We start from the raw sequence: 22,763 nt of genomic DNA on the forward strand, positions 1-22,763 counted from the left end.
TAAAGCCGCCGAATTCAAAGGCAGCTTGCAGGCTTCTTTTTCAGAGTTCAAGTGCTTCTTCTGTTAGTGAGAGACCTTTCAACAGGATTTCTAAAGGTGAAAAGTGGCATTAAGGGCATTAAGTGAGAGAGGAGAGATGATTCAGGTTTGCTTCTCTTCATGAGTTAAGCAACTTAAAAAAAAAACAGAAAGGAAAGGAAAAACAGAGAACAATATTTCCACAGCAGGTCTGCACTGAGATTTCCATAATCATTTGATATTTTTATAGTTCTTCTGGTTCAGAAATCCTCTTTATATAAAAACCTCTTTAAATGTACCTGTGATATTGCTTTCTCCGCTGCATGTATGGGAAGGACATTATGCAGTGCTTTGTTTGACCTGGGCACAGAATAGTTTGGGTGGAACTTCACTGAAAGATCCGGGAGCTGATTGGCTGTTTAAGCACGCGTGAGCTGCCACGTGCAGCAAACTGTCGTACAGTCAATGGTCCTGACCAATGACTGACTGTTTGGCTGTAGCGCCCTCTGTCTGCGAAGAATATTCACCTGTAACGTTAACAAATAAAGTAAAGATAATATGACAAAATAAAATAATATAAAAATGCATATAGTATAGTGTTATTCATAATGAATGAGGCACACAACATTTGCTTCCAGGAGGCGATATTCACCTCCGATACCGCCGTAGTCGTGTATTTTGCGCAGGCATATTTTGAGAACCCTCTTGGACCTTCGTCAAGCTGTTAAAGGACCTCAGGATGTCCATGCTCGCTGAGCGTATGTATACTTGTTTCACTTTTTTTTTTAAAAATATATATTTATTTTTTCTGATGTCGCATGACGCTACGTTTAGGTGGTTATTTTTCGCAAAACCCGGTCTACAACATATGTTACATAGTTTCCTCCTGAAAACGCTCATTAGTTTCTGGATTGTGTATTCCGGTAGTTAGCATTAGCATTTTTAACAGCTGTCTGTGGACACGTGTTTTTTCTTTTGACTGCTTCCTAACGACAGTAACTCACTCATTTGTAGTTAGGTTTTGCTCTGGGATGCAGAAGTTTATTAAAACATGCACTCTGTTAACTCTTTAATCGTAAGTTGTGGCAGAAAGCTCGCTGGAAGCATGGTTGAAGGTTGGAGTGTAAAACAATTGTGATCTCTCATAACTGTCAGGTTAGCTCCTGTCATGAACACACATGCATAATGCATCCCGTCTTTGTTTTTATCGGTGTTAATCATATGTGCGTTGGCCCCATAAACCCAGTGTCAGTCAGGCTTATAGACCATTTAAAGTAGGAGACGATGTGACTGACGTGTTCTGGTTTCCTGTTATGTAACACTGTTGCTGCTGTTGTATGTTCAGCTCGTAGGAAGCTTAAGTGGTCTGTCGACCCCAGGAACAGCGCTTGGAGTAATGATGACTCCAAATTTGGCCAGAAGATGCTTGAGCGAATGGGGTGGTCCAAGGGAAAGGTAAGTAATGAAAGCGGTTAATATTGTTATTTTGTTTTTTTGTTTTTTTTCTCAGAGACTGTACATTGGAAGAACTGGTGAGCATTTCTCGTGTCTCTCTCCCCACCCCCCCCCTTTTTTTTTTCTTTTTTCTTTTTCCTTTTTCCTTTTCCAAATCTGAATTAAGGGTCTGGGGAGGAGTGAGCAAGGCTCAACTGACCATGTCAAAGTGAAAGTTAAAAATGACAGCTATGGGCTTGGAGCAAATGCTAGCTATGAGGTAAGCAAACGTTTAAAGCCCAGTTTCACATTTGAATCAAATGAAGGCTTTTAAAAAGTCACATCTGTGTTGACCTTAACCACATCATTTTGTTTTGCATGGTGTAATTTGAGATTTTTAGACTTTCACGAATCCTCATTAATTATCTAAGTTGTCATTTTAACCTGTCATTTTTTAGTCACATTGTGTTGCCGTGTATGATTTTTCACAGGATAAGTGGATTGCTCACCAAGATGATTTTAATGAGCTGCTTGCTCAACTGAACAGCTGCCATGGTCAAAACAGCAGCAGTGGTATGTACACAAAGCTCGATAAACCTTTATCAACTTTATACAACTAAATTTCTTAGCTGTGCGACTAATAAAGGCGATCATATCTTAATAAGACAAACTAATAAAAACTAATGAAGGCTGCTTGTCTTGTGTCATAGCACAACATAGCAGCATGTCAAGTATACGATGATATCCTGGATGGCCAGGATATAGTGACTTCCTACATGTTCATAATTATATTTGGTTAGTTTTATAGTTCATTCTGCCATTGATCAACTATGTAGAGTACTATGCAAAAGTCATATATTTTACTAGGAAAATGGGAAATGGATGCATTCATTTATTGAAATGTTCAAACATGCATGGAAATACAGTATAAAATTCAACAACAGAGTTTACCACCTTTATTGTTCAACTCGCTTGAGCCGTTTTCTTGTCATTTCTTTAAAATCCTCCAGAAATCCTTTAGAACTATTGGTCAAGAGCACTTGACGATGTGGCTCCTTGGAAGCAAAATGTAAAGAAATTAGGAATGGTTCAAGACTTCTGCACAGTACTGAATGTTATATTGTAAAGCATGTAGTGTTGGTGCATGCTGGTGTTAAAAGAAATGCAAAACAAACTCATATTCAATAGTAACATTTCCAAAACCAGTGAAAACTTTTATCTGTTATCAAGCAACACAAAACTACAAAAAACCAAACAAAAAACAGTCTTTTTTGATCAATCAGCCCGTTGGACAGTAGAGGGTGCTACAGTGCAACATTTAGTTACTTAAAGGCAAGGCTATATTCACAGTAACCATTATCCTCAGTGCGTGACAAAAACATGTTTACACTACCGGATGATGATACTAAATAACATTCTTCTAATTTCCTAACTCAATCTGGGTCATATTTCAACTTTTATCTTCAATTTTCTTCTTCTGTAGAAACTCCACCAGATGAGCAGAAAGGCTTCAGTTTGGAAGAAAAATCCAAGACATCCAAAAAGAGGGTCCACTACATGAAATTCACTAAAGGTGGGTTTATCATGAGGCGGCAATGGAGCGAGATGAACAGGAATAAATGTGCTAAGATATACGATGCTAAACACAGCAATTACCTGTCAAACTATATCCTATTTAAAAAATTTTTAAAAAGTCAGCCAGGGGGCCTGATATTATATTCCTAACACAGCAGAAAGTTAGAAACGCATTGAGGATAATTAGTTCATTCTAACTGCAAGCAAAAATAATCCCCCCTGCTTTCTTATTTTGATGCCAATATACACCTGCATACCATCTACTCAGGCAGACGGACAGACAACCTCTTTGACCCTCGTTAAGCTTTGTGCTCTCGTCTCAGACCACAGGCGCTGATCAGAGCTCCGTCAGCCTGTCCTGGGTCAGTTGGCCTGGTGTGAGCACTAGGGGAGGTTATTTATAACTCTCCCCTCTCCTTTCATTGCTCTTTTACACGTCAGGAAGTTAAGATTTGCTGGTCAAGGCCAGAACACTGATAGGCGTAAGGAGGACTTTTGTGTTCTGGACCAAAATGGGTAACTGCTAGCCCATATTTTACTGCTGAGTCGCTGTATTTGGGCTTGCAGCATAGTTTCACGATCACACACCTACCTTCTTTGGTGAAATGATGAAACTATGTGTTATTTTGTACTTGGATTATGTAGCTGATACAGATACTATTTTTGTTTTCTATGTTAGTGCACTCATCGATTGTAAACATGGCTAAATAATCAATAATTGTTTGTCACTAGCTTAAAATCTACCTCATCAAGTCAGCATGCTCTGCAAAAACAAAATACCTCAACTTTTGCCTCACCTGGAAGAGCCTTCTACACTTTACGTCATTCAATAGCAGCTTCCTGCTTCCTGTTTGGGGCATCTGGCATCTCCATTTACTGGCCCCCCAAAAACAACAACCTCCCGTGACCTATTAGATGACCCATCCTGATAAAACACTGCCTCGGTCTCTCCCCCAGACCCTCTTGCCCTGTTTTTGTAGTCTTAATTTAGCAGGAGCCAAAAACGGACCCTTTTTTTTTTTTTTTTTTTTTTTTTTTTTTTTTTTTTTGCGTGAGTGTTTCCTGACAGATGAGATTCACCTATACAAGAGACACGTAAAGCATAAAGCGTGGACATGGCAGGATGATGATGATGATGCTGATGCTCAGTTTTTCTTGGTTCACTACAGATCAGAGTTAGATGCTGAGTACTCGTACAGCCCATGTGTGAAGTTTAGTTTAGATTGAAACCTTTGTGACTCACCCAGAAGCACCTTTGGCTCATTCTGTTTCCGCCTGCTTCCTGATCGCTTTACATTGTTATATACAACGCACTGCCTTTTTAACCACATCTGCTTTTGAAATGTGAAATATGGCCAACTAAGTTTCTTATAATATGTTATTAGGCCTCATGAGTATACAAGATAAAATTTAGTCCAATCTGTTTCTGGACAGTTATTTTATAAAATACTGTGCTGAAGCTTAGATTTAATTTGAGTAGGTTTACATCAACATCTGTACGGCAGAGGATGACTGTTAACACATAATTGGAATCACTTTAAGATGTCAAACTCATTTTTACATCATGGGCCACATACAGTGAAGGTCCCCTCTCTGTAAGTGTAGAGAAATGCAACTACATGTGTAATAAATGAGAAACCATCATTGAAGGAAAAAGAAGAAAAATGCTGTCAGCACGAGTCTTTGTGATTAAATTGTAAGAATTAAATGTGTAAAATGCAGAAATCCACAACTCAGTTAGTTTAGTGACGAACACAGCTTCATTTAACCCTTTAAGACCTACCATAGAACCAAGTCCGCCAGAGCTTATATTATATTTTTACATGCTGTGGAGCCATTTTTGGGAGCATTTCAAGTTGCTATACATCAATACAACCATTATAGCCCAGATTTTAATAATATGTATGCATTAAGTGCATAGTAATTACATAAATTGCAAAAAAGTGCAATAAACTACAAAAAAATTGAAAATCGTTTTTGCTTTTTTAACATATATTTCTAGTTAGAGAAATTTAAGAGCCTTATCCCTCAAAACTGTAAATACAAAAAAGTTGTGCAAAATAGTTTCCCACCACAGGAAATTTATTTTGAGTGTCTTCATAGTTTTATTTTTGAAATACACCAATTTTTATATACTGCAGGCAAAACGAAAATAAATATTATACTGCAAATTTGCAAAAAAGCAGCATATGCATCAAAATAAACGATTTCCAGCAGTGCACAGTATGAGTCCTAAGCATCCCAGAAACAACACAGAAAGTCATAAAGTCAAACATAACTTTTAAAAACACCAGTATAGGCCCATAAGGCCCGGATGGTAAAAAAAACCTACATTTCCGCGAAAATGATGTCACTTCCGGTTTCGGGCAGGTAATGGCGGACATGCAAAAGTTCGCGCTGACGTCTATTCCAACGTAGGAAGTGTTATGAACAGCTGATCGGATCGGCAAAGCGTGTTACTGGAATATTATGTTTTTGTTGCTGCAAGTGCTTTTTATGCAGTTTTTGCAAAGCTATATGTGGAAGGAAACTGTGACCTGGACAAGCTGATGGCATAAGATGTAAGTACAACTCCTCCGGTTTCATATGCAAAAACAATTATTGCGCTAGCTTACATGGTTGCAGAGCTACCGGGATTTAAAAATAGTTACGCAAAACAGAGCGTGCCCGCTCCAACCGGCTTTAAAGGGTTAAAGGGTTCTCATGTCTTCGGCTGAATCTGAGCACATTCTGCTTTTCATCTCTGGTTTATTGTAGTGTGTCTTGTGTGCAAGTTCCATTGGCATAGATGCATGCCCCGGCCGTCTCTATAGTGGTCTCTATTGTTGAACATTTAAGTTGAATTTTGTCTTATTAGTCTGAACTGTTTCACACCAGTTTCTTGTTAAATGTGTCTTCTACATGTTTCTAGTGAACCTGCTGAAGTGCTACTCTTATTCCCACCAGATGTTTATAAAATTTCAGAGGAAACTAAAGGGAAAATTTGCAGTTCATTGCATTTGGCATGTTGAGAATGAAACCGTTTAGGGGGATTGCAGGTGCAATTATTGTAGCTGGACTCTTGAAGGAGAGTGACCGTAGACCTTCAACTGTCTTTGGGAATATAACACTGTTTTAACAAAGAGGTGGCAACCGTTGTCACGCAACAACAAGGAGGCTGGTATTTCATGTTTGGCTGTACGCAACTTATAATTTAATTGGAAACTTGAGACTCCCAGTTCTCAGTGGTCTGATAGGCGTTTATGTTCAGTGCACTTTGAACTAGAGAACTGTCATTTGTGACCTTTTTAAATTGAAAACATATTTATTCTAAGTGGCGGGTGATGGTATTTTAAGTATTGGGCACCTCCTCTTGACAGATCATCATTTTGTTTTCAGTTTATGGCGGATTAAAACCAAAGAGTTACCTGGCAACATATAACCTGTCACGGCTGTTTGCAAGTTTCCACCGACCGGTCTCCTCTCTGTGAAGCTGTTGCCAAGTTGAGGCTTGGATTTAGAGTTGTTAAGCTTGTTACATGAGAGGTTGAAAAGATCAGGTAATAGCTCTGTCATTGACTGTCAGCCTTTTTGTGATAGTTTCTCTGGTTGAATATTCTAACCTCATTTGAGCCATTTTAAAGTACATTGTTTATTTAGTCCAGTAGTTTTTTGCATCTAAAACACTTCACCACCGCACAGCTTCAGTTGAATTAATTTTATTCTAAGATTGGACTACTTTTAGCTTGGTTTAGAGCAGTTATGCTTTAGAATTGTTTAAGTCTGGGGTGTCAAACATAAAGCCCAGGAGCCAGAATTGGGCTGCAAAGCCTAGATTCCAGACCATTGGACAGCTTTGGAAAATATGAAGGAGGGCATAAATTTTGGACTTTTATCTGTATTTTCACAAGTTTGTCTTACCTACAAAGACCTACCTCATGGGCATTCAAACTATACCAAAGTAATTAAGTAACAGATAAACAACTAAATAGCCAAACAAAATGGATCTTTTCTGTTATTGTCTGGCCCTCAGGGTGAAATAAGTTTGACATCCTTGGTTTAAACCATTTATCTGTAACTATTGGCCCACCATTTCAAAACACTGGTGCACTCCATTTAACAGCTATTGATTCCATTTAGTCACTAATTGATTATCCCTTTGAAAAAACTCCTAGATAAAGATTCAGTTATAACTATTATAACCGCTTATCTGCACTTTCCAACAAACAGATCTAATAGTTTATCCGTACTCTTATCTAATGCTTGTTAGCCATAATTAAACATTTTTCCATTATGATCATTATTTTAATCATCCATGTTTTCTTTTTGGCTCTCAGTTTGTACTGCTTAACTTTTTTTGTACTCCCATTTTGATTCAAAAGCAAGTTTAACTTAAAATTCTTCTCGGGTCTTCCCCTCTCACTTCTGCCGAATTGCCCCATTCTTGAGAATTGGCTTGGCTTGGTCTATAACCAGTCACTGAGCTCAGTGCATTCCTGCAGTACTGCTGTAAAAACATTGTGGCCACAGCATCATCAGTACCTCTCCCTTTTAGTGCAGGTCTCCTCCCAACTCTCCCTTTCTTTTTCCTTTTTTTTTCTTTTTTATTGATATCCTGTTCATGCTGGCTCTCTCTCTGCCAGCGCTGAGGATTGATGGCCTTTGTTTGTGGGGAAAGGCACCAAAATCTCCACTGCTTAGGTCCAGGGCCCACAGCATAAACCAGTAACCCAGTTTTAATTGCTACCTCCATCTATCACCTGTCAGGGCAGCAAGGGTGGTTGATGCAGAGTTTAACTACAGCTCTCCATCGGCTACTCTCTGTGTTGGCTTCGTTCCAGCTTTTGGGCTTTTAATTAAACATGTTTTTGCATCACGGCCAAAGTGAATTGATGGAGCCTAACAGACCGTGTGAATTACATGTATATATGCTGAGGACCTGTTCTAATATCACTGACAGCGTTTTCTGTACACTGGAGCTTCTGTAAGTCTCTACTGTTAATTGTCGTTTCATCTGTGACCTTGGAAACCACAAACCTTTTCCGCTGCATGTAGGCAGTACCCACTCTTCATCCCATTTAAGTGTATTCATCCAACTTTAAACGCATAGTGGGAAAAACTAGGATTTTTTTTTTAAAATCAGAGCGTTGTTATTTGCACTTTCACCTGAAAGCCTGACAATTTTGACAGGCACTTCCTCATCCAAACAGTAGAAAGGTCAAATTGGATATAATTTTTATGTCTGACCGGAGTTCACTAGATGACAACCACCACAGCAAACACCCCCCACCCCCACCATCCTTTCCATTTATTTTACTTTTCATCGGACTTTCTTGGTTTTGCTGCTTAGACCTTGTATGTGCAGGGACTTTCAAAGCCAAGAGCAGGGGAGATAGAGGTTTAAAAGCAATAAATAACCGAATGTTATCAGAGCCCCGCTGAAGGAAGAGGATGCAGCTGCATGAACAGGACCCAGGCTTGAGACAAGCCACTGTGTGCTTCAGGAGTCTTTGAGGACCCGCTTGAAAAGGGGAATCCGGAGGCGTGGCGTGGCAGACCTTTTCGTCCAGTTTATTTTTCTTTACCGTTTTATCCCTGCAAAAAGAATACAGCCCCCCACCACCCCTACCCTGTTTCTTTTATTTACTCAGTGACCACCTTCTGCTCACCCCCAACACACAAACACACACAAAGGTACTCGGCTGCAATATTTAAAGATTTGCCTGGAAAAAAGAGAAACAATAAACAATGTTCTTTAAGAAAAAAAGCGTGCATGTTGTTGAAAATGGGACTGTGAATCAATTTTTATCACCTTTTAATTCATAAGGTGGTCTTTTTATTCTGAGTCATAGTGATACAGCACAAAAGTTTTCGAGTCTCATGTTAATGATTTGTACATATTCTTTTCTACTTATTACTCTTCCAGGAAAGGATCTATCCAGTCGTAGTGAAACAGATCTTAACTGTATCTTTGGGAAGAGGGCTAAATCAGCAAAAGTCCAAGATCAGGTAAGAGATTACACCTATTTACATCATTCAGAATTAGAAAAAAAGTTGTTTTGAGACTTCAATATCATAATTTATAAAAACATTAGTTTTTCATTTTTATTAATCAAATCCACTTAGTTTAATAAGTTAAAAACAACCTGTCCTGTGGCTTCGCACAAAAGATTTGTAGATAGTAATTCTAATCCACTGGATGCATTCCTAAAATATTAGTGCAAGGGCACAGGACTCTGATTTTCCTTAACCCCGTCAAAGTCAAGCGTGCAGTCCAGCAGGAGATGCCGCACCACTGGCCCAGCTGGCTTGCACTTATCTGTGTCTCCTTGGTAATTCCAAATGATTATTGGTTGCTGATGCTTCCTTCCATCGGTAACTCTGGTATCATCTGGTCTTTCTGCTTCTGCGGGGTACGGCTCCTTGAGCAGCCCGTGGCCCTAGATTAGCCGTGTCACAGCATGCAGCTTTAACACCTCTAACAGGCCACCGATGGCAGCAAGAGCGCCTAAATCCAGTTAAGGGATTTGCACTCTTACCCCCTACTCCTCTCCCTCGCACTCCTGCTTTGCTGTACTTCTGTCTCGAAGCGTCACATCAGCTAGTTAAGAGTGCCAGCGGGCATTATTAAAGGAACATCAAAATTGTAGTGAGGTGTGCAGAAATCTGAAATGATGATGCTTGCAAAAAAAAGTTTCTTTTTTGCTCTTGGCATTGGTGGGCCCATTACTTCAAACGTCACTTTGCCATTTGGCGTTATGGTAGGTCTCATGCTTTTGGAACATGGGTTACAGGCTCCCGCGGGTCAGAGTTGTATTTCGAATCCAGTAAGAACCTTGAGCTTACATATCGAAAACAAAATGTTACTTATGAAATTTGCCTGCATCATCTTTCTATTGATTTTTAAATAAGTTGTCAAGTTGTTTTAATCAGAAAATCAGCTCAAGTGTTTATCTCTGGAGGTATATGAAGCCGTACTTATTGAAACTCACATCAAAGATGTCATTTATTTAAATGAAAGACAGATGAGTGAATTATATAGTTAAAAATACATGTACATAAAAGATGCTATTAAAAATGATCTAAGCTGATTAATAGAACAGATTTACATGCACAGAAGAACTGGAAATTATTAAGCACCCACATAACTTTGTATTATTTTATTATGAAAAAAATAACACATTTAAAAATGTGCAATAAAAACTTTTTCTTGTTGTTCTTAGAACTTTTACTGGCCCAGTAGAGGCCAGAAGAACAATAACATATCTAGCTTTTGGACTCCAAGGCCCAGAAAAAGCCTCTTGCTGGCTTCTTGTGTTTATCTCGAGCATTTGGCTTGAAGAAATTGGCATCTTAAATATCCATAAATTGTACAAAAAACCACCCTGCTCTATTCCCCCAGCAGGTGCTGAGCCATAACATCACAATGGCAGCTGCTCCCCAGCTGATTAACACTGGAAATGCAAGCAATACACACCATATTTTTTTTCCCTCTCTAAACGTTTGGTTATGGGTTGTTATTTTACAGCCAGGAGGGACACCATTGACCATATCGAAAACACTCAACACAATTACAATGCTTTCCCATGAGGCCTTGTGTTGAAACCCAGCAACATCTGAGGTTGCTGGAAAAGAGGTAAAGAGGGTGATGGACCAATCGAGCTCTAGGCATTTTGCCGAATCTCCTGCGAGAGTGAAGGCGACGCTGCCAGTGACCCTCAGCTCATACTGATCTGTGCTTACATTTAACTGCTGTTGCTGCAAAAGTATAATATATGCTTGCAGTAATCTCAATGCCCCATGGAGTTGTAACCCTTAGTAGCGACGAGCTTTGGCTTGATGGTGTAGTTGATTTGTAGTGGCTTGCAGAAGCCACTGCCACCGGTCGCATTATATCACATATCTGCATCATGACAAGGTGAGGCCAAGAGACTTTGACCAAATCTGGATCGGCTTCTCCAGACCTGCCCTCCTTCCCCCTCATGAATCTTCCAGCACAATCACACCCACCACCCACTGCTGTCTCTCCGGCCTCCTTTCCACCAGTCCCCCACTGCTGGTGTTTTCCTTCCTTTGCAGTGATGTGCTTCCTGCTCACCTCTTATCGCAGCTCACAACCCTCCCTGAAATGCAGACAAGCGCATGCGCACACGCACACGCACAAACACGCAGACACACACACACACACAAACAATGTGTACACATTCAGCTGTCCCAGATGCCTCTATTCATCAAAGATGAGAATGTATTGGAAACGGTATATGAGAATATTTTAATTGGTTATTTACAGGGAGCAGCAGCTCTGTTCCTTTAGTGTAAATGTAAATATCTTGTTCAGAGGGTAGAGCTCTGTTTAAGGTAAAAAGGTCTCTTCCAGGTTAAGAATGTATTTATTTTAAAGCTGTACATAATGAAAAATCCTCATTTTTTTTTTTTGCAATTTTTTTTCTGTTATTTTTGATATTTAAAAAATGAGAAATGCACATGAAAGCTTAAGGGAAACTCATACTGACCCTGTTTCCTGGCATAGTTCAGCAGATGTTTGATCAGACCATGATTAAACAAGCATTTTTGTGTCAACTTTAACTTACAAGTGATTATCTGTGATTAAGTATGCTGACAGATGGGATATTGTAGTGAAATGCACATTACTCCCTCCTTTCTTACAGTGTATGATAGAGCAGGGATTAGAAGCACTGTTTTTTTTTTCTTTTAAATGCATGTACAAACATGTAGTTGAGCATGATTGTAACTTAATTTTACTCGTGCAAGAGTATTTCTTAAGATTGTGTTCTTAGAGAATCTCCCATGTCATCCATAACCACAGTTTTTATGTAGCCACATGAAAATATGTGCTTAAAAAAACAACCTTATTTACTCTGCCTTACTGTGAGGGTTGCGGCGTAGCACCTGTCTATCTACTTACCTCTCTGTTATCCATCACCCATCCCACGCTAGCAACCCGCCTCCATCTCCTGCCTCCTCCTTGTGCCCCTCGGTACAATTACTCACCGCATGACAAATGACAGGCGCTCTCTGCCGAGATATCAAAAAAGCCCCGGCCACTTTTAAATGAAGGCACTTTGGCAGCGCCCTGCTCCCCGTTCTTATCGGCAGGCAAGCAGTGCCCCTGGCCGTCTTGCGTCCCGCTCTCCTTCCTCCCCCCTCCTTCTCCACCACCCCTGCTCTCCGTGCCCTCCTCTGGGGGTTTAGTTAGGGGAGCCACATGGAGGGCCAGCCCAGCTTGATTTATCTCCCTTGCCCCTCTGCCCAGCCACTCAGGCAGGCCGAAAGAGCCAACGAGGCTCCAACGGGCCTCAACTCGAAACCCCGGCATTAGCTGAAATAAACCATTCTGCCGCCCAGTGAAAAATGTCCTCTGATTGGCTAATTAATCAGTCAAAGGGGAGCGACGCGGCTTGTGACTTGAGGGACCCAAGCGGGCGACCGCAGAGGGCCTGCTGATAAATAGACTCCCCGCCGATTCATACATCAACAAAAGTTAGTCATTTTTTAAAGCCGCCAGCTCAGTTGAAAGGTGGAAACAAGCCATAGTTTTATTTTTCCACCTACATTTCCTTCTTCCTTTCTCTTTTTAAGGGAGTGGGTGGTGGCAGAAGTAGTAGTAGTAACAATAATAATAATAGTTATGATTTGATGCATTTTTAAAACCACTACTAGTTTAAAATTAAAGTGAATGAGATTAATGATCATTATTATTGTTTTTAGTACTTTAAATCTTTTATATACTAAAGTTAAGATGCCCAAGCATGATGGAAAAGTTTGGTGCTTGAGTTTTTAATTTACCAGTTTGAAAACTAAAAACCTGGCTGGTAGTCATAAGAAAAAAGAAACATCTAAAGATTACGGTTTTATATTAACCGTTATGACCACTACAGACATGACAGTTGTTCCAACATCAATCCATTCATTATTTCTGTACTCCCTAAAAGTGTCAGGGAAGAAAAATGGTGGCGAATAATTTAGTGCGATCCTTGTTTTGACGTCTGAACCTCCAGTCAGACAGTAGGCATGGTGCGCCCTGTTCATGGGTCAGTGCGACCCCTGCGGCCTCTCCCACTCCCACTCGTGCTCCGGCACAAAGGGCCGAGGATCGAGCGTCATCGGGCGGCACCTGTTGCAAGTGTTTCCTGCCCACGCGTTGTCCACATGAAGGATCGCGCTTCAGCAGGGGCTCCCCCGATACTGCCGTGTTAAGGAATATGGGGCAGGGGTGACACGGGTGGCTCTTGAGCATTTGGAAGATGCGATGCCGAAGTGCCAGGGGGGTCGGACGAAACTTTGCTGATGGCGCAGAAGCACGATTTCTTTTCAGGACCTTTTTTTTTTTTTTTATATTTAAATAAATCTATTATGCTTTACAGCTTGGTACTGAGGCCAGTGGAGAGTAAAGTGAGTTAAAAATGACCAGGAAATGTGGATGCTTGGTCATAGAAAAAGCCCGAGTACCAGCTGTACTTACGGCATGTAAGCAAACTGAGAAGTTATCTTTCATATCATGTAATTTAAAGAGACTATGTATAGGCCATTGTATTGTAAAAATGACATTGTAAATAGAAATACAACCCCAAAAGTCAAGGATTTTTTTTTTTTTGGCTCACTTTTCTATTAATATGCAGAACTGAAATGTTGAAAGGGGATGCCGGTGTAAACGTGCATTGTCGCAGTGTGTTTGCCGCAGTTTTAAACAGGGCGGTGCATTCGCGTAGGCTGCAGGGCTCATTGTGAAGCTGGAGAGCTCTAATACATTCTCAGATAACATCTAATTGCTTCGAGCAAAGCATTCCCTTTCTTGAGCATTTTTGTTAACAGGCCCTTTTACACGACTGCCGAAAATATCAAGGCCCGCCAAATCCCCCCCCCCCCCCCCCCACACACACACACACACACACACACACTCCCTAAAAGACACACACACACATCGCATTTGCCACTTTACCTCCCTGGCAGTTGTGTGGATTGCTCTCATGCCAGCTCGCTGACACTTGCAGATTAGCGTGGGACACAAAAAAAAAAAAGGAAAAGAAAAGAGGGCGTCTGTCTCTTAGTTACAGCCCAAGCTAGAATACATGAGAGCAGGGTAATTACCGCCTGGTAAAGCTAACCGCCCAAAGATTTCCAGCTCTCTCGGCTGTTTACAGCCGCAGACTACCGTTTAATCACTGACTCTTTAATCTAATAAATCACAGCTGGGAAAAATAATCACGGTCTGTTCTCTCCCCGGGCTTGGGGTTGGGATGGGGGGGGAGTACCCCAATGTTCGTGATGGGGGCATTGTCAGCAAGCGTTTGCAATGTTAAACAAGCACAGGGCAGTCATGCTGCATGCATAATGTTGTCTTCATTTGTTACTTATGATAAACGTTCTCGCACCAGGCACAAAGTGTAATTTTTCAAACCCATTTTAATGCGTTTTGCCTCAACTGCACACTGAGGCTATGCGTTAAGCAAAGTATTGCTTTGTGGAAGCGTCATACCGTGTGTGGCATTTGATGTGCGTACACTTCATCATTTTATTTATTTTTTGTTGTTTTAAAATTTACTTTGTGTAGGCCACATTTATACAGAACAAGGATTCATGAAAGAATGACACTGAAGGCAGCATCAGTACTTAAAGTGGCCAACTGAAGCATTTACCTATTTCCCAGGAAATAAAGTATCAATCTATTTTTTTCCCCTTTTCCCGTGTCCGCCCACATCAGGCTCATGAAGGATGGGGCTGCTGGACTTGCGTGTTCATCAGGGAGAGACAGCTGGCTAATCAGGGCCTGATCCATAGACCTTGAGTATCACCAAATTTATTATTGTGGCAGAACAATGAGGGCACACTCGTGCAATTACAGACCCAACCAATATTGGCTAGAAATTTATTGAAGAAAAAAAAAAGCAAGTAATGCAAACAGGCAGTTTTTTTTTTTTTTATTATTTATTTATTTTTTAGGAAAATAAATGAGCAACTGGAGCATTGTCAAATCCTAATTAACATGAGTTGGAAGGCGTGTTGTGTCTGCAAAACTATTCACATTCACCTGGTTTTTAATGACTTTTAGAAATCAAATACAGGTAAACTTTGTAACTTCCCCCAGGTTTAACGTGCATGTTTGTATGTGCATTTTCTAAACTTTTTTTAAGCTTTTATTTTTTTAAAGAAACTGTGGTTCTGTTATTACATACATTTACTAGATCTGTGTTTGAATTTGAGTGGATGGATTTGCAGTATTTCTCTTTTTTCCACAAAAATGCACTGCATTCGTGTGTACACATTACATGGCAAGTTTAGATGTTGATATTTTTTTTGCAACACACTCCCTGTGTAATGACCTTTACTCTACTCCTGACTGCTAGCACCCTCAAGTCCTATAGTTACTCAGATCCTTTGATCTGGTTGACTGCCTGTAAAATCTGGCTCATTTTAAAGTTTGGTCATATTTTTACACCTGAACATTTTCCCTACATTCAACAAGGTGACTATTACAACCAATTGATCACTTACTACCTAACATATCTGGCACTTGGCAAAAATCCTTAATTTAGGATGTTACTTGAGCTGTTGTCCTGGAACTTTTGGTTTCTCTTTAGAAGTAGGCAGACATAAAGTAGCCCAGCTTACTCTGCAAAGCTGTTAGAGCAAATTAGTAATAAATGAACTGAACATAGTTCTGTTTCTTTTTTGCTGCATTTTGCTGGGGAGAAAAGTTTCGCATGCACTCTGGTGAACCCTTTCCATCATCTCTCTGCTGGCTTGATTGACTCTCCCACTGAATGTGTTGGCCTCGGTATCCTGGCACCTCTGCCACATGTCTTACCATCGGCTTTCCAGTGACTACATTACGAAGAAGAGATAGAACTGGAGTGTCTTAAAGGAGACGGCCTGTTGAATGTCTTCCCACCCTCTCCTTTTCTCTGGGACCCTCTGTGGACCCTCCCTGTGTTCCCTGCCCAGCCCCCGCCAGGGGAGAGAGCGGAGCAGGAAGGGCCCGATAGCCAGCCAGGCCGCTCCTCTGCTGAAGGAGCCTTATCTCAGAACTGCACACAGTGCATTGAGTGCATCCTTTTCCTGGGGTTCTGCGTCTGGGAGAAGAGGAGGAGAAGGAGTAGACATGGCTTGATATAGGTGTGTTCTACAGCAGCGGTCCCCAACCTTTTTTGCGCCACGGACCGGTTTATGCCCGACAATATTTTCATGGACCGTCCTTGAAGGTGTCGCGGATAAATACAACAAAATAAAACTAGTACTAGTAAAAAAGAAGATTTATTCATAACACGTGAAAAGACCAAGGAAAACAGAGTAAACGATAAAAACGATAACAAAATAACGCTGAAAACCAATAAAACCCCTGAAAACTATACATTTCACACCTGAGCCTCAACTCTCGCGGCCCGGTACCAAACGACTCACGGACCGGTACTGGTCCGAGGCCCGGGGGTTGGGGACCGCTGTTCTACAGCACAGGCTTATTTATTTATTTATTTAAGTCATTCTTCTAGTCCCAGCAATTATAAATTTGTACATTTGGTACATCTTTATGCAAAGGATAGCTTAGTATGTATATGCTAAGTAAAGAACATTATTTCGTTTTTATTGGTGAATCTAAACTAACCACTGTCAAAAGGAAAAAGATCAATAATAAATAAATTTAATAAATCATTTTATGCATACACATTTATAACTCGTAGCCTTAGTGAAAAAGTTATATGCTCTCAGTTTTTACTGTTGCAGGTGTTGTGGCCAGTAAAATTAAATCAAATTGTTAAGTTACATGATGCATCCTATTTTCCTCCCTTCTGAACCAGTGGAATAATTGGCCGTAAGTATTCAGTGTATTCTCATTTAAAAATAAACATTTTAGGTTTTTTAAATGACAGCATTTTAAAATGTAGAGACCGATAAAAGGATATAAAAAGTAGAATCATTTCATTTCATGTGACAAAAACTCCCACAATACAGTGATTATGTGATACTTGGTACCTTATAATACAGCTTTTATATCTGTGTAAATGAAGGAAAAGATGCCTTTAAAAGATTAAGTTTTTTTTTTTTTTTTTTAATTGTGCTTTTTTTATGTTCTTTTTTGCAAGGATTTCCTTTCAGGTTTTGTCATCGTCGCTGGAATTTTGTCAACTTCTGTCCCTAGTCTGCTTTGTGACTTTACCATAATAAGTCACAAGTCTTGCTGCTAGCATACCATTAATCTTATTGCAACAACAAGGTTTACAGTGTACTGTGAAATTCTAATTTATTTATTTTTTATTTTAAAAAGAAGAAGCAGCTTTTTTGTAGTTTTGGGTCTGTACCATATCCATAAAGCAGAAGAAATTACTAAAGAATAGAAGACACACCTGGATATGGGGAAACAAGATCCCAAACATTACTGCCGAGTAGTTTCTTAGTAACATGTTGCCCTCAACACTCCACGCCAAGAAAAATCTCCAGGGCTGCTAGTAATGCTGACTGGATCTGTAGGTTTATCCCCATACTGTATGTGTGTCCAGCCTGTGCTCAGCACAGCACTTCTGCTCCTGTCAGATGAGCGTCTAATAGAGATCCCCAGGCAGTGAGGATGAACCACATACCAAGCTCAAGCCACCTTTCCCTGATGATGAAGATGTTCTTCGCTCAGTCACTCTCCCCTCATTCTTCCCAGCTCTTTCACCCTCTCTCTCCCTCCTGAGAGTAATTTCACAGGCAGTTCTAAAGTGGCCCCCAGCCATCTTCCCAAATCCCAGTTACATGTTGTTTGGCGATGTCAGCTCAAAGCTCCATCTCCACTCTCCCAAGCAGAGAGGATGCCATTGTGCAGTAACGGGGAGTATAGATTTTCTCAGGGAAGTTGAAAAGTTTTGTATAATGGCACCTCACCTGAAGGGCCTCATTCCCCTTGTTAGAGGTTCTTTGTAGTCAGGGTCTGAGGTGGTGGAAAACTTTATCCATTTGAACACCTGCGTTGTCATTTAGCCTCAGTCACGTTTTTCCATATCGTCTGATTTCGTTGTTTTGTAGATGCAATTGTGTTATGTAACACTCGGATATCCTCACAGCAAAACATTCCCGTTCTGATCGGCCAGATTAAAATCTTGTTCATAAGTTGCAGCCTTTCTTGCTCTTCAGACATTTTTTACCACATGAATCGGTGTATCAGACCACAAAGACAATAGCGTTTCCCTTGATGAAACTATATTGACTATGTAAAGCCTTTTAGTTGGCTAAGACTAATTGCTTTTAGGGGCTCACTGAAGTCCCTGGTGAAGTCCTTGGTGACTGGTTTAAAGAAAGGAAAAAAACACTTTTACATGCAGTAACATACAGCATATCATCCCTACACAAGACCAAAGCCACATCTAGTAACTTCACTCTACATTAAAGGCCTTTTTAAGTCCCAGAACATACATGCATTGTTTTACGCGAACATTAGTTAGCGTATCTGTCTGAATCACTGCCGAGGGTCAGAGTAGTGTAATCATAATGTAAATGCTTAAAGGCCAAAACCACGAGGTGACTCGACACAACAGTGTTTTCAATTTATCTCTAATCTGTAGGGTTTGAAAAATGCCATCTAATAATTCACCATCTCTGAGGTAATATGGAAAGGCTATATTGTTTGGTGTGATCCTCAAGAGGAGCTTCTGTATTCTTCTGAACAAATCATTATGCATTGAGTAGGCCATTAGGAAAATGAAGACAAATGGCTCACAGGGGTGAGGTGACAAATTGTTCATGCTGTGGAGTTAAAATCTGGAGTGTAGTTGTTCCTCACAGTTGTAAAGTTGTCCCCTTTTAATGTGGAGCCTAAAGGTCGGCAGAATGAGTCTTAACTGTCCTACTTTTTAACCTTTACGATCAACGTGGGGATGATGACTGATGCAAGCACCTCTCACTTACATTCAGATTTAAACTAATGATGCATCTTAGTGGCAGGCACATACAGGCGCACTACATCGCCAATGAGTTGGCTGAAGTTGTTTGAATCTCTTTGAAATACCGGGCAATGAAATATCACTGTGACATTTACTAAACGCAAAAAATCTACATTCACTTAGTCTTCTTATCTACAGTTTTTCCAACACCACAATACAGCGATTTAAAAAAATATTTATCATATATTGGCATTGTTGGCCTAATTGGGTATATGGTCTAGAATTTTTAAACTCTTTACTGGCAAGCAAAGCATTAATTATTCTGTGCATTAATAAGTGTGCAACATGCATGATGCTGTCAAAGAGCTTTGTACACACTTGCGGAGCACACAAACATTTTGTTAGCGTGGAAGTGTTACATTGTGAATGAAGAGACAAAATTCGTCAAAGTAAACCATTGGAGACCACCAGGAAAACATTTGTAACAATAAACCTTAACAGACACTTAAATCACCCTCAGCCAGCCAATCAGTGACATTTTAAAGAAGCGAACAAAGGCAAAGTGGCTAAAGCCACGAGCTTGCAGCCTCGGTATGAGCAAAGGATCAATGTTAGGAGGGAAATTATGCAACAATTTCAAAATAGAAGATGATTTTTGGACTGTTGAATTTAGAAACATGCTAGAAAATAATGGAAGTACCTGAAATTTTTTATAGTGATTTACTTGTGAGGAGCCATCACTGATAGGTGACTGTTTAAGAAGCTAACTGTGACAAACACCCACAGCTGGATTGATGGATTTATGAAGATTATTAATGACTGGGTGATAAATGTGGTTCAGTGCTTATTTTAAGGCTTTAACACCTATTGTTAAATCAGCATCCTGTTGTGTGCTCTTTCTTTTCACTCACTGAAGTCTGCCTTGGTAATTTTTACATGTTGATTGATGACCACTTAAGCCCCCCCTCGCTCTACCATTGGTTGTTGTCTTTATTTGTGTAGATTCTCAAAGTGATGCATCAAAGCCTGACTCTGCCTTCTTACTTGTGTCTTTGTGGTTTAGGAGAGCAACAGCAGTGACTCGCAGGGTGAGGCGGAGGACGGCGTGAATCCTGATCCTTCTGACCAGGACCCAGAAACCATCACCAAGACTGTCACGAGTACTCTCACTATGCAGGAGTACTTTGCACAGCGTATGGCTCAGCTGAAAAAGGTTCGTGGGGCCCAGAATGCAGATACTCCTGAGACATCAAATGCATCTGAGGAAGTCGGTCTCAACCACAACAGCAAGGATGATACAGAAGAGCCCAAAAAGAAGAAAAAGAAGAAGAAAAAGGCTGCAGAAGAGCAGTGTAGCACACCCGCTGCAGTAGAGGACAAAGAGGATCAAGAGAAAGAACGTTCAAAGAAAAAAAAGAAAAAGAGAAAAATGGCAGAAAGTGAAGTAGTAAATGAAAACTGTAGCTCCACCTGTAGCACTGAGTGTGAAGAATTACAAACCAAGAAGAAAAAACTTAAAAAACACAGTGAGCAAAGTGAGCGAAATGGACACGAGCCCGTAGAGGATGAAACGCTAGATTTGAAGACAGTGCAGAAAAAGAAGAAGAAGCGCAGAGATGAGGTGGACAGTGTAGCAATAGAAGACAGGAAGGGAGAGCTGGTGGAAAAGAAATCCAAAAAGAAAAGGAAGCATCAAGAGCAGGGTTTACATTAGGGCAGGGTGACTCAGTACTGCGCTATTCTCCTGACTCCTAAGGGGGTACTTGTATTATGAAATTAAATGCCTTGTATATACACACCATAATAATCTGTTAAAGCATCCATTGATGCTGTTATTTTTCTTATTATTATTCTTTAGATAGTGACTGTAGAAAAAACTGATAGGGAGTGTTTGTCACTGGAAAAATCCTTGAAGCAGCCTATAAAAAGCCTCAACCTTGCACTGGTGGCCTCTGGAACACACCGCTGTAGGAGGAGATAGTATGGACATCTTGCTGACAGTGAGATGAGAATAAAAACACCACTATCATGGCTCAACAGGAAATACAAACTAGGAAAAAGGTCTGGAGCTTCCCATAAAACCCCCAACATGTTTTACCACCAGTGTTCAAGTCAGAAGGGTACACCTGGACTAGCCATTTTCCTGTTTCCAATCTTTAGCAAAGTTAGCCTCATATTTACTGCTCAGATATTAAAGTGGGATAGACATACAATTTTGTTTAAAATGTATTTAATATAGAGAGAAGTTGACATGGCTGTCTAATCCCTTTTTTAAAATAAAAATAATATTTAGATGATACACGTGCTTCATTCTATGAATTCTCTTGCCCAATGAATTAAAATGAGTATCATAGGAAATGTGGCCGATCTTAAAATGCATTTTTTTGGAAAATATAATTTTGTATATTACCATCTTATATGCAAATGCATTACTATTTGCCCATTTTCACAGTGGTTAATTTTTTCCCCTTCATGCCCCTTCATTTTATTAAAGTGACTCAGACAGCTTCTGTCAGCTTTATGAAACGGAAACATGTTTTCTCTTTGATGTCACATGACTGATGTACTTTGATAATGCTTTGGCAGATATATGAAAGAATTCTTGACTATTGAGTTCTACAGAAGGTTTTTTTTTTTATAGTTTTTAATAAATCCAAATGTCCATCACCCTTTGAATGTGTTCTCTCTTTTTTTTTTCTCTCCATAGGTCAAGAGAAATGTTGTGCAAAAGTATTGAGACACCTCTGATTTCTTTGTTTTGCCTCCAATGAGTTAAATTCTTGTCTTCTTACTTTTTTAAGTGCTCTTGAGCAATAGTCCTCCAGGCAAACCTTTTCTTTGGCTGCTCTTCCACTTTGTTTCAGTCCAATACTTGTACCTGACCATTTTCAGAGGATTGTATTTGTTAGTGTATGTATAATGTGTACGTAAATTCACCCCTGGCCATTTATTAAGCCACTTATTACTGATCTATGAATCACTCAGCCATAAAAAAAAACCTTGCATGATGAACCAGAGCTTCAACACATAAGATATAACTTGATAAAGAACCAATTTTGAATGGGATTATTACCGGCAGCTTGCGGTAAGAACATACTTTGTTCCCATTTCTTTAGTGGAATCTAATGAAAAATTAAAAAATTAGAAAAAGTAATAGTTTTGTACCAACAAGGTGATTCCCTGAAAACCTGACATATGGTGTGCAGTCTGTCCTTCAACATGTGAGAAAACTGGACAAGAAGTCTTTAAAAAAAAAAAAAGGAACAACAGATAAACAGTAAAGACCTGAAAGATGCGTCTGGCCCTTCATTTGATCCACACTGAAGTTGAAATGGTTTTACTGGAAGCGGCTGAAGTAAACCCAAGAACTGGACTGAAGATCAACTGCAACTTAGGGAGTGATGAATCCAAATTAGAAAATTTTGGTCATCAAAATCAACTAATCTATGGAGGAGGTCAGGAGAGAGTGAGTGTAAATCCTATTAGAGCAGGCTTGGCCAGCTCCAGGCTTTGAGGGCTGGTGTCCTGCAGGTTTTAGATCTCACTCTAGGTCTGCACACCTGAATCAAATGATTAGCTCTTTAACAGGCTTCTGGAGAACTTCAAGAAATGTTGAGGAGGTAATTTAGCCATTTAAATAAGCTGTAATGGATCAAGGACACATCTAAAGCCTGCAGGACACTGGCCCTTGAGGCCTGGGTTTGGACACCACTGTATTAGAGGCAACAGCTTCGTTTTTTCAGCACGACAATGATCGCAAACCCACTGCCAATGCAGTAAAAGCATAACTGGATAGAAAACACACAGTGGAACTCTATCATTCTTGGATTGGCCTCCCCAGGGCTCAACATTATTGACGCAATGTGGGATTAACACACCAGA

At 40.1% G+C, this 22,763-nt stretch overlaps 1 protein-coding gene across 3 annotated transcripts; it reads left to right on the forward strand.

Moving 5' to 3' along the window:
- The first annotated feature begins 742 nt into the window (after positions 1–742).
- Positions 743–21,962, forward strand: pinx1 (PIN2 (TERF1) interacting telomerase inhibitor 1). 3 transcript variants are annotated; one of them, XM_085132540.1, is made up of 7 exons: positions 743–776; positions 1,364–1,473; positions 1,640–1,732; positions 1,944–2,025; positions 2,936–3,025; positions 8,933–9,015; positions 19,945–21,962. In XM_085132540.1, the coding sequence occupies exons 1-7, from the start codon at positions 758–760 to the stop codon at positions 20,593–20,595; spliced, it is 1,128 nt and encodes a 375-aa protein (XP_084988666.1). In that variant the 5' UTR covers positions 743–757; the 3' UTR covers positions 20,596–21,962. The 3 variants fall into 3 exon arrangements, with proteins under 3 accessions (XP_084988666.1, XP_084988664.1, XP_084988665.1); XM_085132538.1 differs by lacking the exon at positions 743–776 and adding an exon at positions 784–852; XM_085132539.1 differs by lacking the exon at positions 743–776 and adding an exon at positions 871–1,173 and having other exon boundaries at positions 19,945–21,961.
- Positions 21,963–22,763: the final 801 nt, after the last annotated feature.

Source organism: Neolamprologus multifasciatus, chromosome 15 (genome assembly GCF_963576455.1).
Source record: "Neolamprologus multifasciatus chromosome 15, fNeoMul1.2, whole genome shotgun sequence".
Taxonomy (NCBI): domain Eukaryota; kingdom Metazoa; phylum Chordata; class Actinopteri; order Cichliformes; family Cichlidae; genus Neolamprologus; species Neolamprologus multifasciatus.